The 14,419-nt window shown below is 43.2% G+C and overlaps 1 protein-coding gene across 6 annotated transcripts in view; it reads right to left on the bottom strand.

Annotated features, from left to right (window-relative positions):
* CDS1 (CDP-diacylglycerol synthase 1) overlaps positions 1 to 14,419 on the bottom strand; it is a 101,215-nt gene that overhangs the window by 25,283 nt on the left and 61,513 nt on the right. For all 6 annotated transcript variants that reach the window (XM_090036989.1, XM_090036991.1, XM_090036992.1 and 3 more), the window contains 2 exons: positions 11,875 to 11,972; positions 9,905 to 10,044 (listed from right to left, as the gene is read on the bottom strand). In XM_090036989.1, coding sequence (XP_089893115.1) covers positions 9,905 to 10,044; positions 11,875 to 11,972 — 238 coding nt within the window. The remainder of the gene's footprint in view (positions 1 to 9,904; positions 10,045 to 11,874; positions 11,973 to 14,419) is intronic.

Raw genomic sequence — 14,419 nt, 5'->3', positions numbered from 1 at the left:
ACAGAAAGACATAGCTGCAGATCCTTCACTCCCCACAAGGTCACTACCATAAAAGTCTCCTGCCTTCCCCAGAGACAAAAGCTGCCATCCAAGAATGGAATGACACTTGCTACTGTCCTTACAAATCCAGATCTCTTCACTGCCAAGGAAGCCCCTGCAATCATGGAAGCATGGTTGCCTTCTCACTAAGAACAATCACTTCCACATTAACAAAACATTGTATGCAAATACAGATCTGCTAATCTCTTGTTTGTATCATGCGCATGAGAAACTTAAAAAGAACCAGAAGAAAAGAGCAGAGCAGAAATTATAAGTCTTTTTGTTAATATGGTTTTCAACTATTTCTTTTTTTACATTGGTTTGAAGCAGAATTCATACTTTTTTTGAAGTTCCTTTCTGTGTTTTGAGAATGGGTGTGTCTATATTGCAGTGAGGAAGAAAGTCAGCATAGTAGTAGGGAGACCACTAAAAAAAGTTTAATGTAGCTGCCTGTAATAGGGGCCCAAGCTGAAGCCCTGTTACTAAGTAATACCCGGGATACTGGTAAGGGAGAGAGCCTGAGCACAGTAGTGGGAGGTTTACACAAAGGGAAAGGATCAGGGTAAATACAGCTACTGCTGTGCGTAAAAGGCAGAGCCGGGGATCACACATTTGCCCTCAGGGCATTGGAGAGAAGCAGAGCAGTTCAACTGCAGGGATGGCTGAGCAGTGGAAGGCACTGCGAACAGGAAACTGATGACAAACTGGTAAGTTGGGGATGCTCATGCAGAGGACTGTGGATGGCAGGAGGCCAGCAAGACCCATGAGAGCCCAGGATGTAGCTCCAGGAAAAACCACAGAGACAACTGCACTCCCTGATCAGGATGGCCAGGAAACCACCGTGATTGGGAGAAGATCAGAGAAATGGCAATCAGCCAAGCAGCAGAACAGCTGCTTCCATGCTAATAGGGTTTAATACAGTTATTTACTCTGTATCAAGCACCAATAAAGGCCGGCACTTGGTGAAACTGTCACCTGGGTGGCTCATTACTTATCACCCTCCCCTTCAGGGATTAATATCTTATTATATTTCCATCTCCTTAGTCATGGCAGGTGAGTCCTGAAGAGTGGAGGGGCAGGTAACTGACACCCACTCGCAAAGTGGTGCATTGGCTGGGAAATCCCCCAAACCGCATGGGGAACCATGGAATCTATGGACATCCAGACCCCAACTGATTGGCAGCAGGCTCATAACATTACTCTGAGATTGCTACAGGGCCAACAGGCTCAACTAGAAGAGATGGTCTGGGTGCAGACACAAGAAGCAGAGGCAAGGATCCGACTGTTTGCCCAGTAGCAGGTTCTATGCAAAAAAATCGAAGCCAAACAGGTGTCCCTGGGGAGAGACAGTGAAGGCTCTCAGTTCCCCAGAATGATACCCCAGGATGACATGGAGGCATATTAAGAAGCTTTTGAGGACGGCAGCTGCTTGTAAGTGGGAACTGAGCAGCTGGGTGGTGTGCTTAGGCCCCCTCCTCATTGGCTCTGTGCAGGCAGCCTACAGGGCCCTCTCCCAAACAGAGGCCAGGGATTATGGGAAGGTAAAGGAAGCCATTCTATAATGCCTCAAGATCTCTCCAGAGACATACCAGCAAAAGTTCCAGGCCCGGAAAGGGGAGGAGGGACTCTGCCTACGCTTGCTTGTCCAGACACTATGGGACCTGGTGGAATGTTGGCTCCAGCCAGAGGTCTGAACCATTGGGGAGGTAGTGGACCTCATTGTAGTGGAGCAATTCCTAACAAATGTTGAGGGCAGCACCCTGTGCTGGGTAAGGCAGCACCAGCCAAAGATGGTGGAAGAAGCCTTATGCCTAGCCAAAGATTATGTTGCCGCCAAAGCCAAGGGAGAGGGACCCCAGAAGGAATGTCCTGGAGGGGCGGGGATGGGCTAGCATCTGGAAGACCCCAACAAAGGGAAAGGGGAAACATGGTCCAGCCCGCAGGCTGCGAACCCCGAGGCTAGGATGCCAAGGACATAGCATGCTATAGATGCAGGTAAAAGTGGCATGTATCCCGATTCTGCCCACACCGCCCTCAAGCTGAGCTAACAACCAAGAGTCCTCATGACGAAAAGATGGACTGCAGTTTTGGGTGGCACAAGGGGCCAAGGCAACAGAATAAGATAGCGGTCAAGGTTCGAGTGGGAGACATCATCATTCCCACAATTGTCGACACCAGCTACTCCTAGTCCATAAGGGCAGACGTGGTACCGTCACAGCCAGGGAGTCCCAAATCGCCCATGAGTATGGTCTGTATCCCTGGGGGCCTTGTACACCTACAAGAGGAAGGGGCTACAGCTCTCTGTGATGGGCTGAATGGAAGAAATCACGGCGGAGCTGGCAGAGACCCTTCCCTGCTCCAATCTCCTGGGAGCTGACTGACCGCACATGAAGGAAGTGGTCATGCTGGTTTTGAGAAGAGGTGGTGGGGAGTGGCAAAGTGTCTTGGAGCCCCGGAGGAAGAAGATGGAGGAGACCTGGACCTAGAACAGATCATTGGCAATGGGTACTTCCAGGAGGAGCAGAAGCACGAGCCTCTTTTCAGGAACATCTGGCAGACTCAGCTGGCCAAACAAGGAGGTGTGGTGTTAGATCCTAAGAAAGCAAAGCTGAGTCCCTGCTTTGAGGTAAGGACAGGTATTCTATACCGGGTGGAGGAAAAGGAGGAGCGGTACGAGAAATGTCAGGTCTTAGCCCCACAAAATACTGGGGCAATTTGCTATGGATAGGCAATACTCTTACAATGGGAGGGCACCTGGGGTGGGACAAGACAGAAACCCGGTTGAAGCGGCGGGTCTTCTAGCCTGGCCTCTACAAAATGGTGGAGAAATTCTGCATGGAATGACCCAAATGCCAAAAGACAGGGGGTTTAAAACCCACCAAGGTCCTGGTGATGCCACTGCTATTGGCAGGGTGGCCATTCATCAGAATTGCCATGGACATGGTGGAGCCATTTCCCTGCAGCTGGACATGTTGCCAGTTCATCCTGGTAATCATCGATTATGCCACCCGGTTCCCTGAAGCTGTTCCCCTGTGTTGGGTGATGGCTCCCATGATAGCCAGCACCCTTATGAAATGGATCACTTGGGTTGGGTCCTCTGGGAGATTCTCACAGACTAGGGCCAATACTTCATGTCCAGGATCCTGAAGGGGATATGCAGCACACTGAAAATCAAACAACTCAGAACCTCTGTTTTCCACCCTCCAGATGGACAGCCTTGTGGAGCACTTCAACCGAACCCTGAAGGAGATGATACAGGCGTGTATACAGGGTTGGATGCCATGATTCCCCCATTTCTGTTTTCAATCAGGGAAGCGTCCCATTCGATCTAGTTTACAGTCATGTACTGAGGGGGTTCCTAGATGTGAAGGGTGGGAGATCGAGGGTGAGGATGGGACCACAGGTCATAACCAACTTTCAGAAGAGGCTGAAGAGAGCCCAGGTCAGGAGAACCTGGGACAGAGTCAAGAGAAACAGAAACAACACTATGATGCACAGGGCACAGAGTAAGAGCTGAAGGTCAGTGATTGAGTGCTGGTGCTACTGCCTGACAATCCACACAAGTTGCTAGCCCGATGGCAGGGACCATTCCAAGTGACTGGACGTACAGGACCAATCAACTATGAGGTGCTCTAGATGGAGCCCACATGGAGAAGACAAATCAATCACATTAACTTATTGAAGAAGTGGTGCTGAAGACAGGGGATGGACCCTGTTAAGTAAGAGGAGTTAGAAGGGGACAGGGGAATAGGGGAATCCCCACTGAGGTCGACAGCAGACTCAGCCCTGAACAAGAAGAGAGCCTGGAGGCCCTAATAACTGAGTACAAAGATATGTTCTGTTAGACCCCCGAGGAAGCTCAGGGAGTAGTACACCACATCCAGACCTCACCTGGACAGACTGTGCACAACCGTTGGAGAAGGCTAACCAGGCGCTTGTGGCCCGCAGTCAAACAAGAAGTGGACGAGATGAAGAAGCTGGGCATTATCGAGAAATCCAGAAGCCCTTGGAGAAGCCCAACAGTAGTGGTCCCGAAGACAGATGGCTCCATAAGATTGTGCATTGATTATCATAAGGTGAACGAGACAGCAATTTGATGCATTCCCAATGCCCCAGATAGACGACATGCTGGAGAGGGTTGGCCAGGCCAAATACATCTTGACCCTGGACCTAACCAAAGACTATTGGCAGATACCAATAACGCCAGCCAACAAGGAGAAAACTGTCTTTGGAACCCCGTGGGGCTTATTTCAATTCAGGCAGATGCTGTTCGGGCTTCATGGAGTGGCAGCCTCATTCCAGCACCTGAGGGACCAGCTGTTAGCTCCCCACCGGGAATACGCGGCCGCGTATATAGATGATATTGTTTTCTCTGGTGATTGGGAAATGCACCGCTAACATTTAAGGAAGATTCTCAACAAACTCCACCAGGCCAGGCTGACCACAAACCCTCGGACATGTGCGCTTGGAAAGAGGGAGACTCAATACCTCGGGTTCCTGGTTGGACAGGGCAAGATAAAACCCATAGCAGATAAGGTGGCAGCCATCAGACGGTACCCACTACCATGGACAGTCAAGCAGCTACAGTCTTTTCTGGGTTTCACTAATTTCTATAGACACTTCATCCAAGATTTCTCTGAGAAAGCGGCACCTCTGACAGAACTCACAAAAGGACGGAGGAACCCGGTCCAGTGGAACCCCAGGGCTACCCAAGCTTTTGAACTAGTGAAGGCAGCCCTATGCCAACACCCAGTACTCTACACCCCAGACTTCGAGAAGACATTCCTTTTGCAAACTGATGCCTCTGGCACTGCACTGGGAGCCATTCTCTTCCAAGAAGAGGGGGAGAAGAAAGGCCGATAGCCTTTGCCAGCAAAAAACTGATGACCACAGAAGCCTAACATTCCATGATTGAAAGGGAGTGCCTGACCATCTGGTGGAGGGTGGAACTCTTTTGTTATTACTTACTGGGCCAGAGGTTCATGCTGATCATGAACCATGAACCTCTATGCTGGCTATTAATTGCCAAGCTAGATAACACCTGACTAATGAGGTGGTCTCTCACTTTACAATCCTTTTATTTTACAGTAAGACACTGGGCAGGAAAGAAGAATGGGAACGTGGACATCTTGTCACGCACCGAAGACACAACAGACACCACCGGGAGCGCAATGGACATGGCTGGCCTGGTTGAGGATCATGAAGACTGGCCAACTTTAAGTTTTTTTGAACAAAGGGAGGAGGTGTGTAACAGGAGTTTGAGCTGAAGCCTGGGCACAGCAGTGCGGGGTTTACACACCAGGAAAGGATCAGGGTGTGTAAAAGGCAGAGCCGGGGATCACACATTTGCCCTTGGGGCATTGGAGAGAAGCACAGCAGTTCAACCGCAGGGATGGCTGAGTGGCAGAAGGCATTGCGAACAGGAACAATGAACTTGTGAGATTGGGGATGCTGACACAGAGGGCTGTGGCAGGAGGCCAGCAAGACCCACAAGAGCCCAGGGGACATGGCTCCAGGGAAAATCCCAGAGACAATTGCACTCCCTGATCAGGACAGCCAGGAGACCACCGCAATCAGGAGAAGATCAGAAAAACGGCAATCAGCGAAGTGGTAAAACAGCCACTTCTGCACTCATAGGGCAATTAGTGCAGTTATTTACTTTGTATCAAGCACCAATAAAGGCCAGCACTTAGTGACGCTGACACCTGTGTGGCTCATTACTTATCACCCTCCCCTTCAGGGATTAACATCTTATTATCTTTCCATCTCCTTAGTCGTGGCAGGAAAGTCCTGAAGCAAGGAGGGGCGGGAAACCGACACCCACTCACACTGTCATAGGTAACAGTAGTAAGGACACAGAAGCATTGAGGACTAGTTACCTGAGTGTGTACTCAGAGTCCCCTGATGGAGCTGTACAGCTTGTGTGGAAGCTCATACCCCCACATCTTTATGGCTATTGTTACCCACACTACTTAACTAGATTAGAGACAGTGTAGGTATACTGACATGAGTCTTCACTGATTCTACCCTGTGTGAACTTTTTTGCCTGCAGCACTGTAAAATACTAAAAGTTGTCTCAAGTATCTTTGATGGATTCTGCTTGTCTATTCCTCATTTCTGTTTTAGACTTGTTCAGAAAAACAATTAATTTCTATATATCAACTCTTCAAGTTCAGACTAGAATTTAAAAGTCAACATCTGTTCAGGCTCTTGTGTTACAACCCACAGAAAAGAATCTTAATTCCTTTGGTGACACGTAGGGGGTGCGCGTGGGTGTACGTACACTCCCTGAGATCGGCCGTGTACCCCCGGAAGTGCCAGTCATGAAACTGGAAGTGCCGACAGAAGTGCGCTTCCAGTTTCACTGCTGGCTCAGCAATTGGCCGCTGGGGGACTCCTCCCTCCCTGTCGGTGATCTGGTGCCCACCCCCAACTCAGGAGGCACCATTCGCCCATGCTTAATGCAGTAAATTGTACTGATTTTGCATGAAACAGAAATGAGTATGTTCTTATAAATGTATTGGGTCTTCAATGAAAGTGGAGTAAATGGTGGTAAGAAAAATATTTACCTTTTAATTCTGCTTCCACAAAGATATTTTGCAGAATTTTCATTTCTGGATCTCATGACCTAAAATAATTCAACCACTTCCTCTGAAGAACAAGAAATTTCTATGAATTTGGGGGGAGGGGGATTATTTATTTTTTTAAATACAAAGAAAGTAAGGACAAATGAACTGTTTGGCATCATTATTCCAAACCCCACCTCTGGTAAAAATTTGGGTTGGTAAACAAGAATCTAACATAAAGATGTTTTCAGCAAACTTACTTTTCCATCTCTAAAGTTCACAGGATAATAGGAAAGTAGGGCTAGAAGGGACTTCATGGAATCATCTAGTCCAGGCCTCTATTCAAGACAGGATAATCCCTGACTAAGCCATCCCAGCCAAGTGTCTGTCTAACCTGCCCTTGAAAATTTCCAGAGATGGAAATTCCACGACTTCTCTAGGTAGCCTGCTCCAATGCTTGATGCAGGCATACCTGGTTCAATGAGTGTGGGACCGCCCTCATAGTCAGAAAGTTCTTCCTAATCTCCAACCTAAATTTCCTCTTCTGCAGTATGAGGTCATTCCTTGAAGTCCAGTTCCTTACAGCTGCAAAGAATAATCTACTTCCACCCCTGTATAATAGTCCTTCAGGTATTTGAAGACTGCTAATAAATCCCCACTCAGTTTTCTCATCTCCAGATTAAATTGTGTTAGTTCTTTCATACTTTTCTCATAAATCATGTTTCCCAGGCCTTTAATAATTTTTGTTGCTCTCTGCTGGACTCTTTCTAATCTGTACAAATTTTTCTTGAAGTATGGGGCTCAAAAATGGACATAGTGCTCCACGTAAGGCTTCACTCACCTGTGCCAAACAGAGCAGAAGAAACACTTCCCTCTCCAAGAGACACGCCTGTTAATACACCCCAGTATGCTGTTGACTTTTTTGCAACAAAAAAAAAGTACACTGCTGGGTCATATTCAGCTTATGGTCCACTGTAACCCCCAAAACTTCCTTTGCAGTATTACAGCCTAGCCAACCACTGCCCAGCCTGATTTGTGCATGCAATTATTCTCTCCCAAGTGCAGGACTCTGCACTTATCTTTCCTGAATTTCATCTGATTAATTTTGGACCATTTCTCCAGGTCATTCTAGATACTTGCCATACCTTCCAGTGCAACTCTAGCTAATTTGGTGTCACTTATAGATTTGCTAAGTGTACACTCAATCCCATCATCCAGATCACTAATGAAGATGTTAAACAACAGCAAACCAAGCACTGAGCCCTGGAGAACCCCACTTGATAGGTCCTCCCAACTACACATTGAGCCACTAATGACTACTCATTGAGCATGATGATCCAACCAGTTATGTATTCACTTTACAGTACTTTCCTCTCAGTACGCCCTATTTCCTTAGCTTATTGAGAATGCTAAGGGAAAAAGTGTCAAAAGCCTTGCTAAAGCCAAGGCAGATCATATCCACAGTCCCTTCCCCATTCACAGAGCCTGACACCTTATCATAGAACAAAATACTTCCTAAAAATAACATGTTCAAGATTCCTACTGCTGGGGAAATAGCAGCTCAAAGAAATGTCCTTTACCTTTCATCTCCCTACACAAAAAAGGAATACTGTTAGAAGTAAAGTAGTATGTACTACGTACCAGGACCAAAAAGTTTTATGTTCTTCTGTTTCATGTAAAGAAGGGAGAGAAGATAGCTTTTACATATATGAGGCTTAAATAATTTGAGCAAAACAAAATATCCAAGCAAAGCAAAATTCTATAAAAAAATCTAGCCAGTTTTACTTAGGGACATTACTACAAAAGAACTTACAGAAAAGGGACAGTTTAGGCTTTCTTTATTCCTAAGCATGTTCTAAAAACAAAAAGAAACAAAACAGATTCCTCCCTAGAAGCAATATTCAAACAGTATCCAAACAACAGCTTTTCAAATGTACAGAGCCCTCTGACCTGTGATTTCTGAATGAGTGACTAGTTAGGCAGCTTTAATTGTGCTAATGAAAATATACTGAGATGCATTTATTCTATGAAAACAAGCTAAATTTCATTTTCTGAGAATGGGCAATCTGTTTAAAACTCATATTTCCTTTAATATTGAAGGAAGCTCTCACTGTAATTCACATGGGTAAAGTTTGGTTCTCATTTGTGTTACTGTTTTTTCTAAGAGCTTCACATCACACACTTACCAAGTTTTAAATAAAATGGTAAGATCATGTTGATGTAGACTTTCCAATGCTCTTATGTACCCTATCATGCATCCACAGATGCATCTCGAGCAGGTCCAGGGAGGTGATCCTCCCCCTCTATGCGGCACTGGTCAGGCCGCAGCTGGAGTACTGCGTCCAGTTCTGGGCGCCACACTTCAAGAGGGACGTGGACAATATGGAAAGAGTTCAGAGGAGGGCCACTCGTATGATCAGGGGTCAGCAGGGCAGGCCTTATGAGGATAGGCTACGGGACCTGAACCTGTTTAGCCTCCACAAGAGAAGGCTAAGGGGGGACCTTGTGGCCTGCTACAAACTGGTCAGGGGGGATCAGCAGGTATTGGGGGAGTCCCTGTTCCCCCGTGCGCTGCCAGGAGTGACCAGGAATAACGGTCACAAACTGGCGGAGGGTAAGTTTAGATTAGATATTAGGAGGCGCTACTTCACAGTCAGGGTGGCTAGGGCCTGGAACCAGCTTCCAGGGGAAGTGGTGCAGGCTCCGAGCCTGGGGATTTTTAAAAGGAAGTTAGATGAGCACCTTGCCGGGGTCATCTGACCCCGGTGCTCTTTCCTGCTAAGGCAGGGGGTCGGACTAGATGATCTACCTAGGTCCCTTCCGACTCTAGCTACTATGAAACTATGAAACTATGTTATAAAACCGCAGGACTTAATCAAGTGTGTCGTCCCATTGACCATAAAAAGACTACTTAGGAACTTAAACTGGACTGATGCTTTAAACTGTAAATAAATTTCTGTTTATTCATTATGATTGTTATTACTCCATTATCCCCACCATCATCTACTCATTAGGTAGACCTCTTAAACAGCAGTCACCATCAATAACCTGTAGACAGGAAGCTTTTTATTCAATTTTTTCACTGGAAATATGTAATGCAAACATGCAGTTTCCTTTAATAAGGTGAGAGGCAGGAAGAAAATATTGGAACGCAAGAAAGCTAGAAAGAATAAAATAAATTTCTGAAATACAAATATGCAAAATATGTAACACAACAGTGAAACATAGTGCAGTGATACATTAAAAATAACGTATTAAAAATAACGTATTAACCATTAGAATTGGTCTGTTAAGCTCACCTGTCAAGTAGAGTGCAAAAGATATAAACCTGTGGTAGCGAATTAGAAACTGAAGTTGCTCTCTCCTTTGAACAAATGTAGCAAAGTAATCTGCCACTGTCTCTCCATAGAAAAAGTAGTTTACACACAGCAAAAAGTACCTAAATCAAACAACAGATACTGCTCATTTTATGTGCTATTAAATACATCTTTGTACAGTTTAATTCAACAAAAGAAGAAGCAAACAAAATTTTAATGCCTAAAAATTAGGACTTGAGGCAGAGATCCTAAAAAAGCCCAATATTTTAAACTTATATTTCAGTATCATTAAACAAATGTATACTGCTTCAAAAAGACAGTGCTTGCAGTTTAAGTTCTATTAAAATAACATTTATTTAAAAATACCAGCATTTCAGAGAAGGAAATTAGCTAAAAATTTTCATGTTGAGTTACAGCATAGAATCCTTTATACACACACAGTCCCTATTATGATATTCTGTAGTTAAAAAATACAGAACTAATTACTAGCGCTTTCCTCGTAAGTTAAGTCAATGCTTGAAAAACCTTCCCAGATGCTGCATGGGAAATTTGCTAGAATTCTCTGCACAGCTTTAGGATAGTATTCAGCTTTGACAGACAAATAGAAAATAAGTTAGTTGTTATTATAAAAACAAGTCCTAAAATGTAGTGGGACGGTAAACAAGTGGGAGATAATGTTTTGGTTTTGCAGTGTAGGCAGACGCTTCTTTAGCAATAGGACCATGAAAGAGGTATGTCACCTTCCCCTCCCCGCCATACTCTATCTTTTCCCTTTCTTGCAAGGTCTTCGTTATTTATAAACAGAAATCCTATGTCTGAAGACAGACAATAAAGACCTCAAGTCAGAAACAGATAAATAAGATAACTAAGAACAGTCACTACTAACATCATAAAATATCCTTACTCCACACATATCCAGCAATATAATGCTGGTGTACAAATATAATTTGGTGAATGCACTAAGGACACTGCAGTTTAACATGCAACAAGTCTCTATCTTCCTCTGAAATCAAGTATGTAAGCACATGTATAGGCTATTGCACTTTTATCTCTAGTACTTAATCATGGGGTGAAAAGTTCTTTTCCATCACCTGTTCCAGATCAATGTTCATGACACTGTTTCCCTAACTAAAGTATCATTTTGCTCTATACCAGTCTTATTTCACAGAAAGTTTTCCCAGAGTTCAACTACAAATGGAATCTGAATACACAAAGGAATATTCAATGACATTTTAAAAAGTAGGAAATTCAAAACTAAAAATGTTTTTTTTAAATATAATACGTTATTAAACTAGGAAATTAATCACCGCAAAGTCACCCAGGAGAAGAATTTAAAAGTAAAAAAGGGACTGATATCAAAAATAGCCAACAATGCCATAATTAATTACAAACTTTGGAAGAGACATGAACCCTTTTATTTCTGTGGTTTAAGAATCTTTAAATATAACCAGGATGTGACCTACAAGAAGGTAGAGACTGTTCCACATTTACCACCTAGTGTTAATGCCATAGTGTTCTTCTATCTTCTTCAGAAGCCTCCAGTACCTGCTACTTGCCAAAAAAACCATAGTGGACTGGATGGACTTTCCATGCAAACCATTATGGCATTTCGTACGTTCCTATAAACAGGGGCTGCTTATCTCAGTTAACTCAACTGTGCATATTTAATCATAGAGTGAAAAGTATACAGCATATTATTGCACATGGGCCTCATTCCAACTTTATTACTCTAAACATGTAAATACATGGTAAAGCTGGGAGAAACTAGGGCTATGAAAGGCCAACTGACTTGTTCAAGGTTACACATGTACAGGACAATAGAGGCATGTATACAAAGCAGATCTCCCAAGTCCCAAGCCTGTACTTTAGCCACAAAGCTATTTTTCCGTGTTACAGGATATGGAGAGCTTAACCTTAATCTCCACTGATTGAAATTCTCATGTGTTACTTACCAGCTTAGGGTTCTAAACCATGGTAAATCATAGGAATGATAGACTCTGTAGCCTATTGTAATGATTTCATGGAAACACTTTACTTGGATGCTCAAGACCTAAATTAAAGAAAACAAAGAATTATCTGCACATACAATTTTCTAAAAACAGTAACAAATATTAGAACCTGGTTCAAGAATGTATCTTACTGCTATAATGTCATTGAATAAGGAGCTTGAGCGATTTCAAGGGATTACAAGGTGAAATGGAACCACTTTTGAATGAACGGAGAACCTGAGTCACTCTGCAGAAAGGAATGTTAGGGCTGGTTTTAATATATTTAAAAAAACTCAGTGAAGTTAAGTTTTTAAAAAAGGTTTGACAAATACACTTGCAATGACAGGTAGGAAGCTTTCTCTGCAAAGCAGTATCCCAAGCTCTTCTGCCATATTAATTTTTTTATTTAGATGAGAGAGAAGATTTTCAAAGATGAAAAGAGAAATAAAGTGCTCAACTCCCATTGAAAAGGAACAGAAATTTGGCACCTGACTCCAGTTTCAGTGACCTTTATGCACTTCAGTGAATGTTAACATTAAAGTTCATGTATCTCTAAGGCTTTGCCCATGCTGAAAATTAAATGACATGTTTATTAAAACAATATTAAGCATTAATGTGAAAAAGTTTGGTGTCACAAACATCATTGCAACAACACTACTACAACTTTACTTGACATGCTTAACATTTGTCATATTTATCACCTTGTTACTTAAAATGTTAACTCACAAGATGCTTTGTTGCAGTACAGACAGTATTTCAATTTTTACCCTCTAAATGTCTTGCTATCTGGATCCCACTCTTTTACCTGCTCCTACTCAATTCTGGAAGCAAGTAAAATAAATCATCTACTGCAGGGCTGTCCAATTCACAGCTCATAAGGGGTTAGATTTTGTAGCCTCCAGGCTCCTGCCCAGACACTGCTCTCCCATTGCTCTGGTTACAGCAGTAGCCGAGGGTGCCAGGCTCCTCCTACTTTTCCTTCCTACCCCCAACCTGGGGTGGTGCACAGTGAGGCAGCATGCCCCCCTTCTTATGGAGCAGAGGAGGGTGCCAGGTGCCCGCAGGCATGATGCTGTACAGTGGGTCATATGCAATACAGTTTAGGGCAGCACAGTGTGCGTGAGTGGGAAGAATTTCAATATGCAGTTCAATGCAGCACAATGGGGGGGGGGTGCTATGCACAGCTGTGAGCCCCATGACACTCCAGCCCCATAGACTCCCCACAGACTGGAAATCTGGCAGCAGGAGAGTGAGTATTAACACTGCCACCTCTCCTCCACTGCCAAATTTCTGGACCTGGGGGACAACCTGTGGGGCAACTGACAGGGCTCATGTCATGAGCCAGAGCTTGAGCTCTCCTGCTTTATAATAATGTCAGAAGACTTGAATCTTGAAGCTGCTGATATGTGGTATAACATAGGAACAAGTTCATTTTGTGAGCTCGAACACGTTTGGCTTCAAGGCTTGACAGTTAAGCCTTGGAGTATACACACCTCAGAAAGTAAAGATATTAAATCATGTTGCAAAACAAACACGTTTCTTTTTCTTCCTGATTATAACACTGCCAGAATAGCAATTGGACACTTAAAGGAAAAAGTGAACAAATTCAAACACAAATATACTTTTTATTCAAAGAATTTATTACAGGGAAGAAACTCTCCAATCATTCAGAAAATAAATTACAGCATTTTCCAGATTTAGGGGAAACTTACAAGATAAAATGTCGACAGGATGTAATAAAGAACATAAAAATACTGGCAAAACAACATTCCAGTAGCTCAGCATGTCACATCTTCTAAGAGGTGTTTCTAAGTGGGTCATGTAAAAACAAAAACAAATACTTTGACATCTAGAGACAGTGTCAAAATCATCAGCCTTAAAAGATACAATAACTCTGCATTTTGGTGCTTCAAAACAGCTTCTAGTCTTATTTCTCAAAGTAAAAATGTAATATTTTCTAAAATAATTTCTGAGTCATAAAAAAATTGTATCACATAATGTAGATACTATAAAAGTATAATAGCTGTATATAGAAATGGTCAGAAGAAATATTAAATATAACATCTGAGCATTTCTTTCAAGAGTAGAAAAATAAATCAGTTGGTCTATTACTTCTACAAACAAAAAACTGCTACCTGTGATATTTTGGATGGATTAAAAGACAGCCCACAAATATTTAAGTAGAAGTTGAATTGATTTGCTGGAAGTACTTGAGTTTCTCTGAGAGTCCAGCTGATTTTCTCCTTTGTTACCACTATTTCAGGAAAAATTTGTATTAGCAACAATTTTAAACCTAGCATATAAGGTTCCTTCAGAAAGACCCATTTTTACCATCAGATTAATCAAGAGTGAATTTTAGCAAACATAAGTGCACTGTGTTAATAAAATGACAGAACTTTTTCCAAAGCTGTACTAACACAAGTCTTATTTTTTTCAAGAATACATAGTATAGCTCTTGGCATAAGTACATACTCCTTCAGACCTTATTTACAATAAATTCCGAAAACTA

This window comes from Crocodylus siamensis, chromosome 2, assembly GCF_052110815.1.
Source record: "Crocodylus siamensis isolate JL-2025a chromosome 2, ASM5211081v1, whole genome shotgun sequence".
NCBI classification, from domain to species: Eukaryota; Metazoa; Chordata; order Crocodylia; family Crocodylidae; genus Crocodylus; species Crocodylus siamensis.
The sequence above is the reverse complement of the archived record's forward strand: the minus strand, read 5'-3'. Positions and strand labels throughout refer to the sequence as shown.